Source organism: Phalacrocorax aristotelis, chromosome Z (genome assembly GCF_949628215.1).
Source record: "Phalacrocorax aristotelis chromosome Z, bGulAri2.1, whole genome shotgun sequence".
NCBI classification, from domain to species: Eukaryota; Metazoa; Chordata; class Aves; order Suliformes; family Phalacrocoracidae; genus Phalacrocorax; species Phalacrocorax aristotelis.
Window position 1 is genome coordinate 31,213,838 of NC_134311.1, and position 23,192 is coordinate 31,237,029.

At 38.3% G+C, this 23,192-nt stretch overlaps 1 protein-coding gene across 1 annotated transcript in view; it reads right to left on the minus strand.

Moving 5' to 3' along the window:
• FBN2 (fibrillin 2) overlaps window positions 1-23,192 on the minus strand; it is a 185,643-nt gene that overhangs the window by 76,106 nt on the left and 86,345 nt on the right. Inside the window, exons 16-20 of the mRNA XM_075078460.1 lie at window positions 18,807-18,959; window positions 17,834-17,887; window positions 12,914-13,039; window positions 10,649-10,774; window positions 3,906-4,025 (exon numbers count right to left, since the gene is read on the minus strand). Of these exons, the coding sequence (XP_074934561.1) occupies window positions 3,906-4,025; window positions 10,649-10,774; window positions 12,914-13,039; window positions 17,834-17,887; window positions 18,807-18,959 (579 nt within the window). The remainder of the gene's footprint in view (window positions 1-3,905; window positions 4,026-10,648; window positions 10,775-12,913; window positions 13,040-17,833; window positions 17,888-18,806; window positions 18,960-23,192) is intronic.

Sequence of the window (23,192 nt, forward strand, 5' to 3'; positions counted from 1 at the left end):
CTATTAGGTGCTGTTGATCAGTATTACTAATTCCTCATGTTTAGGAACAATGTGCTTAAGATGGAACAATTCCAGTGTATTTTTTTCAAACAACTTCAACTTTTCTACAAAATTGTCATGTTCTAAAATTATGTACACCTCAGAGAGCGTAACCCTTCTTTGCCTAAAGTAACAGGGAAAAAAAAGGCCCAGAAATGTGACTGGAATCAGCCCTAGAAACTGGGCAACATACTTCATTACCAGTTAAGTGTAAAATAGTTTTATTGTTTAGGTTAATGTTGGTCTCAAACATGTGGGGCAGAACACCACACTTAAACAAGTGCACAAACCAATGAGGGGTGTAGGAAAAGGCATCTTTTCCACTCCGGGATCAGCCTTTAGCTAACAGGCTTGGGTTAACCTAACAAGACCAAAGATGAAACCTGGACAGTCATTAGCTGGGTTGGATTTTACCAAGTCATGGGATGGGCATCATATGTCCCATATTCAGGGGCCAACAAGGGGAGAGGGGATATACATTCTTTAGCTGCTCTTTTATGCCACATCCAGCTTGCTGCTCATATGTTGATGTTTCTGCTTTATGTGATCAAAATGTAAATGCTTCCATTCCTTTATTCACTAGAAGTTTCTTGAGCTCCATATTATTTATTTTTAGTAGCCAACTTCACAGGACGGAAAAATCAAACTAATATCTCAAACGTGATTTAAACTATACAAATTAGCAGGTGACTTTCCTCACACCATCTGCATCTACGTAATCCTGCCAACGTTGGCTTGTCTTATCTCTTTCAGGCTCTGAGTTAATTTCCTTTATTTTACATAATCTCTCATGTCCAGACAAAATCTACAATGGGCAGTCACTGTGACTTTTGCTTTGGTGAAGAAGTTATTATCCAGCATCAAAGCATTCTTTCTGTTGCTTGCATGTCTTTGATTCTGACTTGAAGAAGAATATATGCATACTACAGGCAGATGGCAGCCTACTTATTGTGCACTGTATGAATTCCACAAATCTTGAATAAAACATGCATAAAAAGCATATATTGTGTATTTCAAAAAAGCACAAATGGCTGTATCCCCACTGTATGAGCAATTCCCAAAATAGCAGTGCAACACTTGTACCACCAACAGATGTATTTCAAAAACAATTCCTTTTTCCAGCCTCAATATTGCAACACTGTCAGTGTGCAAGCAAAATAAATGCAAAATATGTCAACATTTTTGCTGAATGCTTTTATTGTAACTGCTGAACTAACAACCCTCATTTGCTGGAGGTTTGAGCTTAAATTTGAGTGCAAATGTGACTTGAATTCTGACTGTAATTTGAGCAAGTCATTTTCTCTCTACCCAGGAAAGCTCACAGAAAGAAACAAATGGCTTACATGGCTATCCTCAATTTCTACAGGTAATATGAATGCAAATGGCTCAAGCAACCTCGTTCTTCACCCTTGAGGCTAAGCAGACTGAGCAAAGGAACCAGAGGAACTGAGAGACTGAAGTCTTCTGCCCACAAACTGAGTAAAAAACATGCATCAGACATACAGCTTCTCCATGTAAGATCAGTCTAGTTGCCATACATGATCTGAGCCCACCAGACAGTGCAAATCAGCAATAAGAGCAAGTAAGTAGCAACAAACACATTGGAGCAATAAATTGTGAAAATAAAATTAACAGTGATGTTATGTGAATCCTTTCTTATTCTAACATTGTTGCAATGTGCTTGTACATAAAAATTATGTGCCATTTTTAAGTTCAATAACTATAACCATCGTCATGAAAGAAAGAAAGAAAAACTGTTATAATATAGGACTGATTCTGGTTCTGACATGAGAGAAAATTTGAAATTAAAGAAAAACTAGAGAGGGGTCTGAATCTGACATTACCTTACTTTGATCATTCTTGTGAAGAATACAATACATTCCCAATCCACAACACTATTTTAGCCATACCTTTCTGTTTTTTGGCATACACTTTGCATATTTGATGCTACAGGAATGCTTTACAGGAGCAATCCGCTAAAAAATGAGGGCAAACACTTTCAATATACAAGTTTTTCACTGCAGTGGTAAAGGGAAAAACCAACTTGCTCTACTGTAGAGATTTTATATGGCATACATTTTGACAAGAGCATTTGCAAGTTTTTCACACAGTGAACTACCTGTAACTTCCAAACCCTTACGTACTTTTCAATAATCCAGTCTTCCCTCCTCTCATCACTACCAATTCCAATGGAAATTTTGCCAAGGTAGAAAAACATAAAACGCTGCTCTAACAGTATAGATCTGTATGTCTTGCATTAGCTGTACTTCTGACCGTTCTGTCCTAACATATTTTCACCTGTACTACAGAAAACTCTTCCTGAGATGATTTTCGTCAATGTGAAAAATTAATGATTAGGCTCACAGTATATAGGTGGCTACTATTAACTTCTTATCTGACTGCAAGATATTTTTTTTGTTTGTTTACATTTATGTTACTTATCACTAATATTCAGGCCAAATGGGACCTCAGGCTGTAAACATTCCAGCGGAAAACATTTGCAAAGTAAATCCAGAACATTGTTGTAATTAGGCCCCTAGTGAACTTGAACTTTGGATGTGAGAATACAGCAGGATTGCAATACTAAAAAGCATAGGTTACTGTGGTCAAATCAAGAAATTAGCACAATATAACAAAGAAAAAAACCAATACTAAACTTTACTGGCCAGTGATGCTACAAGGAAATGTAAAAAAAAAATCTTAGGCACAGAAGTAACATTCACTTAAAAACATATTAAGGCACAAACAGACTCCATCATTAAATGGAAACTTGAGTTTTTGCATTTAATTTCCTATCTTAAAATCTTGGCAAGGCAAGAAAGTTGAACCAACAACCCCAGACAAATCCATCTTAAAATAAAAGGAACATTTAAAATTAGCATCATCCAGTTATTATTAATACTCCAATCCAATTTATTCCACATATCCTACGATGACTTTAATTATGTTACACAAATAAGATGAAACAATGACAGTCTGTGATCACCTAAGAAGTACAGATGTCTCAAATCCTTTTTCTTGGAAAGGCAAGAAAAAAAAACATTAATGAATGATTTCCAAAGATAATGCTGGTGACATCTTGCAGACAACTGTTGGTGCTAGCTCCAGTAAAATCTGTGGAGTACTCTGCTTTTTTTCAATGTAACAGAATCCTCAAAGGATGCTAACATTATTCCTTTTTAGATACATATATATTTTTTTTGTGTGTGTATATATATATGTAAACCCAAGACAATACTCATGTGTCTGCTCCAGGGGCAGGGATCTTGACAAACTCAGATCTGTCTTACCTTTACCAGCTTCCTGCAAAAGAGGTATAGTATGAGATTGTGCTATAATGCAAAAGCCATTAACATTCCCATATAGATAGGAAAGTCACTCTACAGTTCATGAAGAATATCCTGAACCCTAGAAGCCATGTGCTTTCCTATCACTATTTGAGTAGATGTTCCTCCAGTTTTACTTGCTTTCTTGTCTCAGATTTAAAAGTGGCTGAAGAACAGAGCGGGCATTTTTGCTTTACCAGTTCTCAACTTCCAAACTAATTACTTATAGCTTTACTCATATCCTCATATTCTCATTCTCGCAAAGGACAAGACTCCTACTAATAAGATGACATCCCCACTCTCTCCACCCAGTCAATACCTGCAATTCACCACCATACTTTGGACATCCTTATGAATTACATTTCTCTCAGTCTGTTCCTGCTCCCATGGAAGCAATCAAATTACTACTGGTTTGTCTGGTCTTACCAACACAACTAGACATATTGTCTGCTATCATTCTTTTCTTCCTTAATTAATTAATATGATCATTGTTTTTCAAGTTAGTAAGAAAAAGGGAAAATAACAGGAGGAAATACCCACCAATACATATCAGTCCTGTAGAGTCCAACTTGCTGCCCGGTGAACATTCACAACTGAAAAATCCAAGATTGTTCCTGCAGGCACCATTGACACACGGGCTGCTTTCACATTCATTTATATCTATAATCCAGAAACAAAAGACATTGCTAGAACTATGGAAAATATTACACAATATAAATGATGCTGTGGACCATGATTTGCCAAGACTGCCTGGTATATTTGCCACCCTCCTCCTCCCAGCATGATATTCAAAAGACAGGGACAGGCAGATAGCGTGTATGTGCATGTGTATAGGAGCAAATATTTTGAAAGTGTTAATTAAATGGCTCTTTTCTACAAAGTAATTTCCAACAACTTGGACTATGCAGTTTTCCAGCATCAATTATAACTGTCCTGTGAGAAAACAAAACTGTTTTTTCATACAATGTAATACATTCCCAGCCACAACATGCAGTGCACAAACAAAAGCCTTATTGTTTCTGTCATTTATGGCTCCATGAGGCTTTGGAAGAATTAAGAAAACCCTGTCAGAAGCAAAATATTACAATGCTGGCTGCGATTCTCTAGTTCTGGAAAGTGTTCAAGAAATAGGAGTTGAAACTGGAATACTGTAAATGGTACTTCTCTCTAGCCCTTAACTCCTCCTATTTATTATCCCTGTGAGTTTTTTAACTCTGTTCACATTTAAGAATAGGACCCCTGCAGACAGTATTATTTGCTGATTTTTTTTTAAAGTGAAATCAGTTTTAACATTAAAACAATACTAGCATATTCTTTTGAAGAACTACAACTGCAGATGCATATCCACCTTTTTGTCCTGAATTCAATCAATTTCATTTTTTGATCTGGGTCCTGAATCAAGTAATGCATTCTAATCCAACCAGACAGTTCCTTCGGTGGACCAGAAATAAAACTGTTTACCACTTGCTTATGATTGCTACTAGGGCTAGAGGAATAATGTCATATCCATAAACTAAACCATCCTGATTTAAATTAATTATAAATTAATGCAAGATCTAGTTAAGCACTGGACACATTAATAGCAACAACAGATAATTTTCAAGACAAACTAAAATATCTTCCTTATTTTTTAGAAGTCATGAAAAAGGTAACATTTGCTGTTTGATATGTTTTGATGCATCAAGCCTTCATTTTGCTAGACATGTATTCTTTCATGATCTTCTGTGATCACAGGAAGGAATGTGTGTTTAAAATACTCACCAGATTATGTATATAAAATTAAAAAAAGAAGAAAGGAAAAACAGAGATGGAAAATGCCCCAAAATCGGTAAACTTAGAAAACTCTCTTCATGCCAAAAGCAAGCACTTACTTTAAAAGCCAAATTCGTAGTCCCTTTACTTAATGGAATTTCCTACAAAAAGGAAATAGCACTTGTCCTTGAATGCCAGCAAGTTTTTGAATAGCAACAGAGCTTTACGTTTGTGAAGTCTCTGCAGTGGGTCAGAGGGATCTTTGATCAGTCTCTGCATTTCTGTCTTTGCTTTTATGCAGGTATGATTCTCTGTCCAGTCAGCTGCAAGTGTTAGTCCCTGCTTTTAGCTAAGATGCAACTTCAAAGAAGTTCCTATGAGGGAGTAGGCATGATCTGTGGCACAGAAACTTTGGGGCTTTTGGACACTAAAAATAGTCTCCACTGAGTACATGCAAAATGAGCCTTAGAACTTAGCCACATCTGAGCACATTTTCAGAGTAAAGAGGCAGCATCCTGACACAAAAACTACTCAAGAAACTTCAAGCTGCAACAGCACAGAGGAGCAACAGCGTTTTAAAGAAAATATCACAAGGATTGCATATTTCTAAATAAACAAGTCAACATTTTCTTGGAAATTAATAAAAAGTTTTGTCTGAACTTTTTAAAGGCAAAATTAAAATCTAGTCCGTCTCAAACACCCAGTGAAGAAAATTAAAGATAAAGTGCTTGAAGTCTGCTGAAGATATTTATAGCTGAAATCAGGTGATTTTCATCTGTCACATGGTTTTAACAGCTGGCAGCTCAACCACACACAAGTCTGCACATACACAATGAATGTGCAAGACAAAACACTGTAATAAGCGGATAGTTCCCACTATCCAAAACATCACTTCAATCATATTCAGAATATTAAAAAAAAAAACCAAAATACTTCACATTTATAGATGAAATATCAGGTTATCATGCCTATCTTTAATTCTCCCTGATAGTCAGCAGGTAAGGTTTACAATCAATTTTCTTCTAGGAAAACGCGTCTTGTATTTTGGGTTTTCAGAGTTAACAAGAAACCCAAACATAACAAAAAATAGTTGAGGGCCACACCTGGAAGTCAGTGTCTCCCAAATGGTGAGTAAGCAGAGATGGAAGGGCAAAGCATCTGAAGTTCAACACCTTATGAAGAGTGAAGCAGCTCTCTTGATTTCATGGGCCATGTCCTTCATTTGCTGCCCAAAGACAGTGAAAGGAGAGAAAAAGACTCAAACTGAACATATGGATGAGCAAAAATGGGGAAAACCAGAAAGATGAGATGCCATTGTCAGAGCCGAATACTTTCTAGACTGGGATAACTGCCTATCCGTTTCAAGCTGAAGGCAGACAATCTAGTCTAAATCCTCACTGAAGTTTTCATCAAACAGGTTCCTTGGCAAAATGGCTGACTCAGTCTGCCAGGTTGCTCCCATCCATAGGGGACATTCCCCTTTCACCCTTCCTCCTCCTTTTTCTTCCCATTTCCCTCTACAGAGCAGAAAGAGGGAGAGCAGCTTTCACTGAGGATTAGGGTACACATATCTGGAGGTGGTAACTTCTGTTTGTTCCTAACATGATCTTGTGACTACGACCTAGTCCTCTAAACCCTAAAAAATGGGTTTGTTACTTTCTGCATTTGACATGATTCAGTACTATGCTAAGAAAACAAACAAAAAAAAAGAAACAAAACCCCTAAAACAAACAAAAAACAAACCCAATGCTTTTGGGTAGAAGAAGGTTTATTATAAAAGGCATTTATAAAAAGGCATTGACTACTCCCCAAAACCACCATTCTAGGAAAAAACCAAAGGATGAATGCACTTCGGCATTAGTGCTCTGCAGAATCAGGTGAAGTAGTATTATATGCACCATGTAAACAAATTCCAAAAATTGTTTCCGTACACCTTCTTATATTAAATGGTAATTTTAAGAAGAGTGACCAAGAAACTGAATTGATTTTAATACTGTTTTATATTTCAAAATAAAAGCCACTATAAATGAAAATATCAGGGGTTTTTTTTGAAAAAAAAAAAAAACAAAACATTTTTGTCTTAAGTGAAGTGAGTGAACATTGTAAATGTCAGAGAAACAAAAATTGAAACAGTCCACTGTACATTCCTGGAAATGAACTTCAAAGCACATCTGGTTTACGTTTAACTAGTTATGTCACTGGAAACACAATCTAAGCCACAGAGCTTGTTGTAAAAATCTCAACTTTCACAGACTCTGGAGCCTCAAACAACTCCCCTACTCCCCACAACAAACTGATAAAAAATTTCAGTTGAACTATAAATTAAAACAGTGAAGGGTTTTGTAGTTTCTTCACAGTTACTGATGAGAGTTACATTAATTAAAAATATACTAGTGAGTAATAAGCATCAGAGCATTTTCTGAGCACAGCACAAAGCTTCTGGCTACAGAAATTTCTTACAACTAGTGAACTTGTAACTCCAAACTGAATTATGTAGTGTTTCTTTGAAAACAGAATTTGGACAGAAAGAAATTAATTTATTCCTCTATTGCCAACCCATTCAACATTAGAAAAAATATAACACATTTAATAGGTTTTATAGACACTTTTATGCCAAACCTCTCTTTATCAGCTTTTTTAACTGACGAGCCAAATTTAAACATCAGTCTAAACGATTCAAAACCAAAATGACAGATCCTTCATGACCTATGTAAGAAATCTAAGGTAGAAAACAATACTGAAAGAAGCTGAAAATCCTTCAGATTCTGCTGTACACACAATAAAAATGAGAAATATATTAAGGTGGTTATACTAAACTGTGTTCAGAAAGGAAATATTCTTACAAATCTGGAGTTTTAGTTAATGGTCAGTTGTTCCTTGGTTGTTTGGCTTTTGCTTTTTTTTCCCCAAATGAGAAAATAGGAATCCTTTTTTCTTCCATTAACAAAAAGTTTTATTAAATATTACTGCAGCATTCATGCCCAATCACAACCTCATTTCTCAGAGTTCAGCAGATGTACATAGTTATTCTCTGATGATGACAAAACATTCTCCTTTTCAGTAACAAGCTAAATCTGATGACCACCTTGAAAGGGAGACGAGACAGGGACAGGACTATCATCTTTTAGAATCTTTTGGAATAGCAGATAATACTCTTTTATTAGTCTTTGCAGGAGGCAAACATGTAAACGTGTACAGATGCATGTTCTTTTATGAGTATCTAAAAAAGGTTAAAGAAAACAAGACTAAATGCATCAATTAAAATCTCACCAAACAGAAACTCAAACAGCCTTATTTAATGAGCTTGAATGATCACCTCAGTAATTATTTTTTCACAATATAACAGATTTTAATTTACATAACAACCTGCTTAAATAAGGTGTGCTCAGGTGAGCTCCAGTTGTGAAATACCTCAATTCCTGTATTACTAGATGACTGTCAGAGGCACTATAATGTGTCAGTTTGAATTAATCATACTGGTTCTTTATTCATGTTTTCAGAATTGATTCATAAACTGATAATTTGAAGAATACACCTAATTCCCTTAGACAAAACCTAAAAGTGGTCATGTAAATTATATTTTATCTTAGCTGTAACTTTTTTTTTTTTTGATACTACTGTTTTGTAGTCAGTATCAGCTGGCAATAGTATCTAAAGAAGTCACCGTCTCCTCAGGAACTATTAATTCAAATGAACTAGGAAATTAATTTCCACTCCAGAATAACTTCTCCACTTATACCCCCTTCACAAAAAACCTAAGGTAAGGGACTCCCAGATTTGGTTCACTATATCATGATCCCCAAACTTCTAGCACAAGAAAAAACACACTGCAATGATGATAAGGATGTCCAGAAGACAGAAAAGATCACTTTTTTCCTAAGGCTGCGGTTGCTCAGTGCAACTATGAAACCACTTCGTCGTTGTTGTTGTCAAATACTTATTCTGAGCCTTATATTAATATACATATTATAATATTATAATATATAAAATTAAATTTATATTCGTATTACTACTATTACTACCATTAAAAAACAAACTTACATTTTATATTTGAAAATCTAGATACATTTTATTTCAATAATTTTGGCTAGGTTGTTTGCATTCTCACATCTCATTCATCTAGCTTTTGGCCACTGTTACGCTCTGAAGCTGATGCTTGTTTCACCCTTGTGATGCACATCTCCCTGTTCCAGTTTTTCTGTCTAGGAGGTTTCTTAAGAAACATGCCCATTAAGGGCATATGGTATTCACAGCTAGAAATGTTTCAGTGCATGGAAACTAAACATAGACAGACCCTGAAGATTAAATTTCACCTGAACATTGTGGATAGCTACAAGGCATTGAGACAACTTAGCAGAGAGAGCACTATAAATCCGTAGGGGTATGATATAAGAAAAGCCCTAATCTGAACAAGTGCTACTAATTTGTAACATACAGGGAGAGAAGAAATTTCAACTCTTAAAAGTGACCTCTGAAACACACATGTACTAAAATATAAAGGACCATCATTTATTTTGAACAGAAGGGGTGAAGAGGTGAATGATTTGATACTGCCAGAATTTAAACAATTTCATGATATGTTTTGAATGTAAACACATGTTCACTTTCCAAACAGTTGGAGACATTCAAAACACTATTGCCCCCCCCAACGTTGCTTGCTTCCACTTCTCTGCTGAAAACTGGCAAAGAGCATATGAGTGCTCCTCACCTGCTTCAGCACAAAGTTAGCCTGTTCAGCATCTGCTGCTAAGGAGATGGTTTAAGTTAACCTGACTGATCTGACACAGCACGAATGGTTTACAGACTGCTTGTACTTTCCTTTCTATATGTTTGTTTAGCTGTATGGCAGTAACTTCTGTCTGATTAGTAATAACAAGCAGCTGAGGACAATAATGTCTTCCACTGCTTCAGACAAATCTGGACAATGACACTGGTTCACATAATATGTATTCTATAACAAAAGATTATAGCTTCCCCATCACTCACTCAAATGCAAGACTTCGCATTAGTTTCTGCAATGTAACATTTTCATTGATCTGTGTTTATTACTAATATAAGGAAGCAATTTTGATTATGGTGTAAAAATAAAGGACGATTTTAGTATCGCTAGGCAGTAATATCCAGATTCAAACATCACATAAAGGATCACAAATACCAGAATTTCATCTAGATTTAACTATCACCACAGATTGAAGGGAAAGAAGAAAGAGGAGACTCTGTGATCAAAATAGATGACTTCCGCTAAATGACAGACTAGATGTCCCTGCTATATGGTCAAAGGCAAGCATATATTCCCCTTTATTCCAGCTTAAAAATGTATTACCTGATTACTTTGAAAGAAATTAAATGGCAAGACCCAACACACTTAAAAATACCATAGAGAAATTACATGAGGAATGCAATGACCTATGCAATATCTTATATCTGTCTTCTCCCATGGTATTTTGTCACCAGTCTGAATCTTTTGTGATCATTTAGCTCTGATGTTATATAATAAGTAATAAAATTATCACAACTTGCAGATTTTTCACCTTCACATGTGTCTGTCTCAGTGCTGAACACATAACCCTTTGGACAAGTACAGCTGTAGCTTCCAGGGGTGTTTCGACAGAGCCCATTATCACACAGCAGCCCGTTCACTGAGCATTCATCAATGTCTGCAAAAAAGATGAGTTTGACATATCAATGAGTGCAAATGCCATGAGATGTCTTCACCTCCACAAGTAGCCCCTGCTGCTTTCTACAGCAACAATTAGGTTGCTGGATATGCAACCGTGACTGAGCAAAGAAAAAATGCCAATTGTTAGTTTTACAAGTCTAATTAATTTTCAGATTACCAAAGATTCTGTTCTGATTTTAAAGTTTTTCATTGGCAGGCTCTAAAATCAGTTCATGGTTAGTCTTAAAATAATAATTAAGTTTTCCTAAAATGACCTTGGGATCTTTGTCAATTATAGGACTACATCACCATGACAGTGTCTCCTATATTTTGATTGCTTGATTTCCCAAATTTAACACTACAACTGAAATCTTAAATAAACTAGATTTTTTTAGAGTGTAAGTTTAGAAATAAAGAAGAAAAACAACAATGCAATATAATTACAATCTGGAGGCTTTTAGTTTCCTAACTACTTTAGATTTTGAAAACTGTGCTTACAAGTACCATTAGGATTCAGACAATAAAGTCTAAATTTCGCCAGACAATGAATCCGAGATTTAAGTTTGGCAGCTGTATAGAAGGTCTTCTAAACTAACCTGTCCTTAATCTAACCTCATCTCATTTTAACTAATTAAAGGAGGATGGATTTGGAATTTGATGTTTTCAAGAGCAATAGACTTTCATTTTGAGCTTGTTGTCATACAATCCTTTAATCCAAATTAGCTGTGTTATGAACATATTATTTCCTTAGAATCTCACAAAATAACTTCAGGTTTGGACTGTAATCTATTGTCATATGAACCTTAAAAACACCGAACAATACAGCTCATACTCTAAAACGCCTAAAACTGACAAAACTTCTGTCTGCATTCTGAACATTTTTATTTCCTGGCAATTTATAAACTGTATCATTAATTGAAACATTTCAACCCTTCATTTGAATGTTCATAATTAAATACCTTTGTACAAAAATTCTCCTATCTAAGAACAGATGTATCCTCACAATCAGTATGCTGTCTTGTTATTTAAATAATTAAACAGACATATACCTATACCAGCACTTACAAAATCCCGTGTGTAACTAGATAAATAAAATCTCTTGCCATAAAATCCATTTGGAAGAGGAATATTATGTGAAGTATTTTAAAAAAAAACGATTGACAGTTTCTGCAGCAGTGCCTTTCCTGCCAAAAGGTCATGTTTAGGCCCTTTAGAAAGTAACCAGCTGTAAAATTCCTTAAGCCAAGCAGATGAAAAAAAACAGTTTTATTGCTTAGTGTTTGCTTTGTATCACTAGGTAGGAATGTTTGGTATTAAAATTATACCACAGTTATATAGTCGAGGTTTCCCCTACCAAAATTGGTGGGGTTTTGTTGACCACAAATACCAGTGACAGGTCAAGTAAACCTTAAACTGTAGAGAGGAAAAATTTCCCAACATAAACACATCAGATGGTAGGGCAATACTGAACACTTTCTAATGCTTTCAGGTAGATTTCCAGTAGCCTCAAATACAAACAAACTTCAGTTTTCTGTTTAAAATTACAGGACTATAACAGGACTATGAGTGATACTATTATACAATGTGCCTATGTTATAACCCATTTTTTGCATGTAAGAGTTCCCAAAAGAAAAAAAACCTGAATTTCATGTATCACGATGAATAATGAAATTAATTAGAGAGTGAAACATAATACATAGGTATCTCCTGTTGGGTATTCCTAAACACTTGTGGAAGATACATATAGATACTGCAACAACAGTCTGGTATAATTCTAAACCAAACAACAAATGACAATTAAAAGTAACTGAAGTGAATCATTCCTGTATACTGGTGACCTGAAACTCTGAAGAATTAAAGAATAGCTGTTCCACTCGAGCCCACTGTTCAGACATGACTTGTGGAATCCTAATGGCTTATATTCCCAAACAGTAATACCTCCCCCCAAATAATAAAAATACACAAGTATGAGTATTAGCTGTGCAGTGACTGAGAAAGCAGCTTCATTTAGATATTTTTTGCATTTTAATTGTAGCTTTAAGAAGTAGATGTCTTGCAACCTAAATTCTGTCAATTCAAATTAGCATCAATATAGTGATGAATTATTCAACAATAATAAAAAAATTGAGGAACTTACCCACACAATTCCTTCCAGAATGATCCGGCTCATAGCCACTATTACAGTTACAACGATAGCTGCCACGTAAGTTTTCACAAATTCCATTGGAGCAAATATCAGGATCCAATGCACACTCATTAATATCTGTATTAACACAACACAGAAGACAACCAGACACTCTAATATATGAAAATCCTGATCCTGTGATAGATGTGGACAACATCTGACTCACTGGATGTTGGGGCTGTTATTCAGAGAAAGGGTGTAACAAAAATGCAGCCAAAAGGCTGAAAGAAATTATTATTCCCCTCTATTTGGCACTCATGAGGCCAAACATGGAATACTGTGCCAAGTTTTGGACCACTTCATAAGGTTCACATGGGCCCACCCCTCAAGCCTGTCAAGGTCCCTCTGGATGGTATCTCTTGCCTCTAGTGAATCAATTGCACCACTCAGCTTGGCATCACCTGCAAACTTGCAGAAGGTGCACTCAATTCCACTAGCTGTGTCATTGATGAAGACATTAAACAGTACTGGTCCCAGTATGGACCCTTGAGGGCCACCACTTGTCACTGGTCTCCTCTTGGACATTGAGTCATTGACCGTTAACCCTTCACACATGACAATCCAGCTAATTCCTTATCTAACAGTCCATCCATCAAACCCATCTGCCTCCAATTTAGTGGAAAGTGAAAAATGTTTTAGGGGACAGTATCAAAAGCCTTACAGAAGTTAAAGTAGAAGATATCAGTAGCTCTTCCCTTTTCCACTGGTGCAGTCACTCCATTGTACAAGGCCACCAGATTAGTCAGGCATGATTTGCCCTTGGTGAAGCCATGTTGGCTGTCTAATCCCTGTCTTCCATATGTTTCAACATATCTTCTAGGAGGATCTGTTCCATGATTTTATTGTGCACTGAGGTGAGGCTGACTGGTTGGTAGTTCCCGGGGTCCTCCTTTTTACCCTTTTTTAAAAAATGGGTGTGATATTCTCTTTTCTGTACTCACTGGAGATTTCGCCTGACTGCCATTTTTCAAATATGATGGGAAGTGGCTTAGCAACTACATCTGCCAGTTCCCTTGGATGCATCTTGTCAGGACCCATGGACTTGTGTACGTTCAGGCTCCTCACCTGGTATTGTACCAGATCTTCTCTTATGATGGGAGGGACTTTGTTCCCCCAGTCCCTGCCTTGATGTTCAGAGACTTGAGAGATGTGGGAAGGGTGATTACCAGTGCAAACTCAAAAAAATTGTCTAGTACCTCAGCCTTCTCCATGTCAGTTGTCACTAGTTCTCCTGTCTTATCATGTTTGTTTGTGTCTGTGTACATTTTCTTGTAATCTTCATTTTCTGACCAATGTACCTGTAAAAGCCAGTTGTATTCTTTGCATTCCTTGCCAAATTCAGCTCCAGCTGTGCCCTAGCTTTCCTGATCCCACCCCTACATCTAGGTAGTGTCTCTGTATTCTTCCCAGGATACATGTCCTCAGTGCCACTGCCTGTGCATTTCCTCCTTACATTTTAGTTTGTCCTTACTCAGCCATGCTGGTCTCCTGCCTTCCTTGCCTGATTTCTTTTATGTGGGAATCAAGAGCTCTTGCAATCTAAGGAAAATGCCCTTAAAGAGCCGCCAGCTCTGTTCTGCTCCTTTATCCCTAAGGGTAGTTTCCCCGGGGTTGCCATCAAATAATTCCTTAAACAACTGAGTTTGCTCTCCTAACATTCAGGGTCCTGGCTTTAGTCTTCACCTGGCCCGTATCCCTCAAGATCATGAGTTCCACCAGGGCATGATCGCTGCAGCCCAGGCTGCCATCAGTCTTGACCTCACTAATTAGTTTATCTGTGTTGGTAAGCAACAGGTTGAGTAATGCTTCTCCTCTGGTTAGGCTATCACCTGGATTAAGGAATTACCCTCAGTACACTCCAAAAGTCTCCTGGACTACATACAGTTTGCTGTGCTGCTTTTCCAGCAGTTGTCAGGGTGATTGAAGTCCCCTGATCAGTCCCAGGATCAGTGCCTGATGTATGAGAAGAGGCTGAGGGACATGGACTTGTTTAGCCAGCAAGAGGGAAGATGAGGCGGACATCTAATAGCAGTTCTCTGATCTTAATAGATGGTTACAGAGAAGACGGAGCCAGACTCTTCTTTGAGGTACACAGTGACTGGGCAGGAGACAGCAGTTACAGGTTACAACCGGGGAAATTTTAACTGAACACCAGGAAAACAATTCTTTCCCATCAGAGTGGTTAAGCACAAGACCAAGCTGCCCAGAGAGGCTATGGGAAATCCATCCCTGGAGATTTTCCAAACTTCACGGGGTAAGGCCTTGGGAAACCTGATTCAGCTTTGAAGTTCCCCCTGCTATGAGCAGCAGATTAGGCTGGATGACCTCCAGGTATCCTTTCTAACCTAAATCAATAGGGAACTATGTATTTGTAAGAATATCTTGATGCAAAATATCTAGCCTGTGCACTCAGTGCCTGTGGTTTAAGGATCTAGGTAAGGAGTTATAAATTATTAGGTGACACAAATACTTTTCCTAATACAGCACTAATGCATAGGTCAATACCACAGCATATTCGGTCTCATAGAAATTATAGCACTTGTTGGAAATTTAAGATTTTTCTCAGGTCAACAGAATAGGATGATGAATGAGCCGTATTCCTTGAATTTACAGTCCCATATAGAATTTCTGCTGTAGTTGGAAAATTCCAAAATATTCGTATGAACTATAAGAACAGGAACAGGCTAGTTTTAATATTTTTTGCCTCTGAGGAAAGTTATTTCTTCCCATACGGTAAGCCCATTACTTCAAATAGTTCCCTTTCCAAACCCTGGAAAGAACAGTAGGGGTGCTGGCCCAGCTGTGACTTCATAAAAAGCTTGTTTTATACTTGTACTGCTCAACTTTTCATAAAGGACATTTCCTTTTTAATCATAGCACAGTTCAGATCATTAATTACATATACTCAGATATGCAGTTGAAAAAATCATGCTATCCCTGGATTAAACTCAATGCTATGAGACATCTGAAAATTTCAGAAGAAAGTATGAATTAGCGTAGTATTTCTGCTTTACATTTTCTTTTGAGTAGAAAGGTTTCTGTAGTTTACTAAAATTGTTTGCATGTTGGGGACAAGCTACACAATTTCATGACTGTCTCTCTCTCCTTATCAAATTAACGATTTCAGAAGGTCCAGCTCTTCCTGTTACTTTTTACATCAAACCAGACTGCAAAATCTCTGTCCTCACCTATGACCAGATCTCTCTCACATGAAGACATGAAGGTTTTGCACTTTTTAATCACAAGCTGTATGACAGGAACAGGGATTTAGTGATGGACTGCAGTTTAATTAACAAGCTATGTATCAACTAAAAATCAAATAAAATCTCTATGACAAGAGCTTCACTGATAAAGTGTATTCCCTCTCACTCTTGATAATGAGAATGCATGAAGAACACAACAGAATTTTGATTAGGGACTGAATGTGAGATGGATCAGTGTTCCTCTCCTTTGGGAAATGGAACTGGCAAACAAAGTCCCTTGGTATAAGCAGTGGTAGGAGTAGCAGCAAGAAAATTGTCTGCAAGGTCGCTGCACAAGATGTACAGAAAATACCAGGGTTTTCTTTAGAAACCTAAACAAAGAGGGATTTTAGATGAGACACTAACCCCCGATGGATTACAGTCTTTATCATGCAGTTGGCAGAGATCACAACTGGGTTTATGCTTGTAGTGGGAAATTGTATTTTCAGTATATCCAAAAGAACATATAACCTCCCTACCCGACTACATGCAAATTCTCATGGTAGAATGCTGTTTGTACAACAATATGATAGTATACTGCCATTATTCCTCCACGAGGTTTAGAGTGTCTTCAAATGGGCCTTGTATGATTCACTGAAAAGAAAACTGAGAGGATTTACAACCTCTATGGATTTCAAATTACTTGTAAGATTGGCAACATGTTAAGCAATGAGCTCACAGAGAAAAAAACCCTATGCATATACAATTAAGAGTACTGAACAGAAACAGAATTTCTTTTAGTATAGTACTATTTTTAAGTTTTGTAGGCTGTTACTAAGTATAATGATCAGAAGCTCTCATTCTAGTCCTGCTGAACTGAATAGGAGCTTTAATGCTGACAAGAATAAAAGCTATATAAATTAAATGCCTGGAAATATTAAATGTACAGTACCTGCTTTAATTTGGCTGCAACTTTATTAACTCATCAGGGAACTATCTAGCAATAAATCATAATACTGTGTTCCACCATTCCTTCTTCATATTTGGCAGCTGCAGCATGCATTGCTCCTACTTCAGGCCTGGCTCAGCTATTATTTTTAAAATCACTCTCTCTGTAATGCTAGAAAAAGGAGCTGGAGCTTTACAGTTCCCAGTACTAAATGCAAGTGCTCACTTTCAGGACTTTTTTCAGGAGGATCTTTTTTAGTGAGCTTGCTTCCAACTCTTAACTCACCAGAGGAATGATCCCTCCATGGAAACAGTCCATGTAGTGAACACTGGAGTGTTACTGGAGCGTTACTCCAGTGATCTGGAGTAAAAAACTGCTCTATTACTATCCCAGCTGACTGAAAATGGACTGCAAATGCAAGTGGCTCCTGTCATTACCCAAATGAGGGAGAACTGCTTTATGCCTGTTCTAAAAAAAACCATAAATTATAGGTCAATATTTACAACGGATTACTTTTTTTTTCTTGTCAGGGTCAGGTAAAATTCAATGTTGTAGAGAATTAATTCTGGCCTTTTCTTTAGACAACATTTAATTACTGTGCTTTGGTAATGGAAATATTAAACCCAACATATTAATCTTGAGGCAAAAAACTCTACCCTAGTATGTTAAAGAAAAATATAATTCTGACATATATTTTTTTTAGCCTTGAATCATATACATTAAAGAAAATGTGCAACATACCTCGCCCGTCCACAGTAATACCTATTCCACTGCTACACAGACCATGGAATTCAGCTACTCAGTTGAAGCAGGAGATGTGGAAAAAAGAAAATGTTATTTCCAGTGTTTTACCTTCTCTAATCCTAAACCAAATCCACCTGATCTTTTTTCAAAATAATTTTTCTACAGTGTGACTAATAAAATGCCAATGTTCAAATGAAATAACAGTTCATAGATAATATAGCTAAATATCTCAGGTAGCATTCCACCCTGTACTTTCACATATACACAGAAATTAAATTTGATAACAAGAATTAAACAATCAAGCAATTTCATTATAGACTCATATTCATTATAGACACATATAGTACAGTCTCCTTAAGCTACTTCTTTCAGCCCTAATGCCAGTTTTATTTCATTTCTTCTAAATAGTTTCCTGCTACCTCAGAAAATTACACCAAATGGAAATACTGTCCCAGATACATCATCTCAGTTCTACATTCAAGAGATTTTTGTTTTAATCAATCTCCAGGTTAATTGGAGAACAGGTTCTTATAAAATTAAACACAGATTTCATAAATTAATATGGGCTGCTCTTTTAAACTGGATTGATTTAATTAGGAAATTTACAGATTCATTGGAGAACTCTGCTCATTATCTTTAAAATATTATTACTTATAGCCAACACTTCATTGAGGGACACTACTGCATCCAAGGCATACTCGTGTCCTTCATCTTGAATTTTGTCACAGTCTGGCCAGCTCTGGAACCAGGATCACCTCAAACGTTAAAATGCATAAAACCACAAATACTCAACATAAAATACTAGAAAGCTTTTCTTTAAAGGAGAAGCCATTTCCAGAATCAGTGCACAATTCCAATAAGTACCCTATTCACTTCTCCTTAAGGCATGAAATAAATTAACAACCTGATCTGAAAAAGATTTTTTTAAGTCTGTACATTCACTGTAGTAATCAAAGAAATGCAAAACTACCTGAGTTTTTAGCAGGGCAGGGGTGACATGGCTCTCCAAAACCATAGTCAGGACTGGCACAGCAACATTCAGACTTTGTCACAGCACCAGGGAAAGGACGGACACATACTCCTTTTTTGATGCCTCCATAGCATGTGCTACGCATATGAGTATCTAAGAAAGGGCAAGCAAAGAAATGATTTATTTCCTTAGGTTGAGAGTGAAATGTACGCATATTATCCGAATGAGCTAAAAAATTATATTTTTTTCAACAAAATGGTTACATTGGTTACAACTACATTGCTCTGCTACAATAATCCTGATGGCATCAAGGCCAATTCTCAAAATGGTTAGCTCCCAGAGCTCTCTCTGTACCAGGTTTGCATGGCAAGGTTTTGGTAGCTGGGGGGGTGGGGCAGGCTACAAGGGTGGCTTCTGTGAGAAGCTCCAAGAGACACCTGCCACTGGCCAAGGCCAAGCCCATCAGCGATGGCAGTAGTGCCTCTCTGATAACATATTTAAGAAGATGGAACAAAAAAACGCTGTGCAATTGCAGCCAGAGAGAGGAGTGAGAATATGTGAGAGGAACAGCCCTGTAGACATGGAGGTCAGTGAAGAAGGAGGGGGAAGAGGTGCTCCAGGTTCCAGAGCAGAGATTCCCCTGCAGCCTATGGTGAACACCATGGCGAGGCAGGCTGTCCCCCTACAGCCCATTGAAGTCAATGGTGGAGCAGATATCCATCTGCAGCCTGTGGAGGGCCCCACGCCAGAGCAAGTGGGTGTTCCTGAAGGACACTGTGACCCCATGGGAAGACCACACTGGAGCAGGCTCCTGGCAGGACCTGTGGACCCATGGAGAGAAGAACCCATGCTGGAGCAGGTTTGCTGGCAAGATCTGTGACCACGCTGGAGCAGCCTATTCCTGAAGGACTGCACCCTGTGGAAGGGACCCGCGCTGGAGCAGTTAATGAAGAACTGTAGCCCATGGGAAGGACCCACATCAGAGAAGTTCGTGGAGGACTGTCTCCCATGAGAGAGACCCCACGCTGGAGCAGGGGATGAGTGTGAGGAGTCCTCCCTGAGGAGGAAGGAGTGGCAGAAACAACGTGATATGAACTGACCGCAACCCCCTTTCCCCATCCCTCTGTGCTGCTATGGGGGAACAGTTAGAGAAAACTGGGAGTAAAGTTAAGCCCAGGAGGAAGGGAGGGGTGGGGTGGAAGGTGTTTGAAGATTTGGTTTTATTTCTCATTACCTTACTCTGATTTGATTGTTAATACATTAAGCTAATTTCCCCAGGTCATCTGTTTTGCCCATGATGGTAATTGGTGAGCGATCTCTCCCTGACCTTTTCTCGACCTGTGACCCTTTTGTTTTATTTTCTCTTCCCTACCCAGCTGAGGAGGGGGAGCAATAGACCAGCTTTGGTGGGCACCTAGCATCCAGCCAGGGTCCACCCACAACAACTCTAAAACCACCTTAACTAGCATATTGTGGGTAAATTTAAAAGCATTCCATAGGATGCAGCAAAGGTGACCCACACACCAGAGCAGCTTTGTAAATCTGTCCACACATATCTCAATAAGAAACACAGAATGGCTTGAATCAGCATGTGGTGACTAATTTTTGTCTTTGAGAAGCACTAGAACCTTAACCTGGACATGCAGATCTCTTACTTACTTCCAGAATGGTTACTCATGTAGGATAACTCACCAGCAGCCCACGGCTGGTAATATGGGATGCTACCTATTTCCAAATGGAGGAGCATACCCTCCTACTGTATTTACAAATTCTGAACAGAAATCAAATTTCAGCACATTTTTCAGACAAGCATTTATGTGACATGGCTATCTTAAGAGGTTTATACATAAACTGGCAGCAGTGCTGGATTAGAGCTAGGATATCAAAGAGTTCCCAGTACCTAGATAGCAACAGTGATTTAGCAATTCTCACACACAATTAGGTAGTGGGGAAAGCACCACTAGTGCCTCAAGTATAAGAAATTTCTGGAGGTTTGTGATTGAAAAGCCACAATGGAAATTACAGTACCATCCCTGGGAAGAAAGCTAGAAATGATGGCCAGGCCAACCACCACTTATTACACAAAAAAAACAGGTAACACCTGGAAGGTCTCCCACCTCAAAAATCATTCTATAAAAGACAGCAGAAAAATTACACAGCACAGCCACAGAGCTGTAGGACTCGGCATGTGCATACTGACAGCCTTGCAGCTGATTTAGTCAATTTGACGCACGTGAGTGGTAAGCTCTAGTAAGATGCATTTTCCATGGCAGCCCTTCATCCCTACCTTTGCAGGTATAACCATCTGCTATACTTACCTGAGAAGTATGAGAATGTCTCTTAGACTGCATTTTTTGTTTGTTTGTTGTTGTTGTTGTTTTATTTTTTTTGGTCATTCCAGGGTTAGATGCCTTTTGCATATTTGCTTATAGGGCAATACTACAGATCTTCTAACAAGCATGTTAGGACAGTCCACCTAAGGGTGTGGCTGAGAACTGCAGAATACAGGTGGAATAAACAGCCTTTACCTTTGACTCCTATACTTCTACAGACTCTTGTTGGAGCTACAGAAATATTCTTTGTTTCAGGCATCTTTATGGACCAGGCCACAACATGGCTTTAATTTATGCTCCTTGTCAATCTCCCAGTAAAACTACCATACATTGCAGCCTGGACATGAGCCTGGGTGCACTCAGAATCTGAGAAGGGTCTGAGGGAATCCTGACAGTTACCTACTTAAAAGATGATCCTGAAACAAAAAAGAAAAGTTGCATGAAAATTCTTACAGTGGATGTTGAATATCCTATGCCAATCTGAATAAGAACTGGCAATTCCTTCTGTGTTCTGCCTGCTCTTTGAGTGTTGTAAGCTGGCTCCTATAAAACAGGATTGCCTGTACATAAATGTTTTCTCTTGCTTTTGGTATCCCATGGAACAGATAGTTCTGGAGCACAGTTAAACGTGGCCCAGATTTCAGGGCTTATTCCTTGCCAAGAGTCTAGGTGAAACCAGTACAATTTGCTTGCACCTGACAGCAGGAAAAGATTATTATGCTTGATATCAATCAAAAATTTTTGCACACAAAATGTCTGTTCATGTACACTGCAAAATAATTAGTTGCATCACATTCTTTCCCTCCACCTCTAACAGATTGAGATGCCACTTTGCCATGCTCTGCCACAACTAAAGGGGTTTTTTTATTGCCCTGTCACAGAAGGGAAGGCTTCTTTCTAGTTATGTGTGTGGGAGAGAATGGAGAAGCAATTCAAGGGAAGGAAATGGCACTGGAGGAAACTGCAGGGAAAGAAAAGATTGGAAGGTGTGAAGGAAATACTCTGTAGGAAGCTCTTCAAAGATGTGAAGTGTGGGAAGCAGCTGGAGGAAGCTACAGATGTACTGAGTAACTGTTCTGCATAAGAAGAGAGCAAGGGCTTTTCCACATAAGAAAATGTTTTTCTAGAAGAAGCACAGGGAATCTAGAGAGGATTGCCTCACTAGTTACAGGAGAACAGTCTTATCTACACACTCAGTAATTCACAAAGCCTGTGCAGGGTGAAGAACCAAGCTGACTCCCCCAGAACCAAAACAGCGATCATATGACAGGAAGAATTTAGTCCCTGGGCTGTGCTTCCCATGCTGATAGCAAGGATGAGAAAGACAGGTACTGCTTTGTCCGTGGCTTAATTGCTGTTGGCACCTCACCAAGCTCAAGTTCCCCATGTCATGACAGTTCTGAGCATGCACCTCACTGGTGAACCTGCGCTGCTCCCCGTGTATAGTTTGACCAGCCTTTGGCTACTAATTTCAGAACACTGGAGAACTTATTTTACAACCTGGATCAGAGTTTAGCATTGGTGGTGATGTAACTGTTCATGAGGAAACTCCACTGTTTCCCAGAGAATAGCATTTCTATACTTTTAAATTTTGTAGTGTAGCACTTCAATATCCGCAGATGTTATCACCACTATACTTCTGGTCAAGGCTGGGTGGACCAGTGGTTGACCTATGCTCAGTGAAATTCACTGCATCCATCCAGGTGCCCTAGAAGCTGGAACGTGCAATGCTCATGATACAATGCACTTGAGGTACAGTTCTGCAAAATAACTAGGGTCAATTAAAACATAGCTGTTTTGTCCTGGATGGCTATAGCTTTGGGCAGGGACGTGAACTGCAGACTGAATTATAATTAAAAGTGTCCCAGCAGAGAACAAACAACATTGGACAAAGCTGTAGCCATAGCTCAGTACAAGTTCGGAGGTGATACACACTCACACAGAGTGCCAGCTGAGGTATGTGAGCATGGAGCTGCAGTTAGAGGTATAGCCAAACCTGAAAGGCCTGCAAGTACTACTTTGGCTCTGAGCATTTATCTAACTGTTCCTTTCC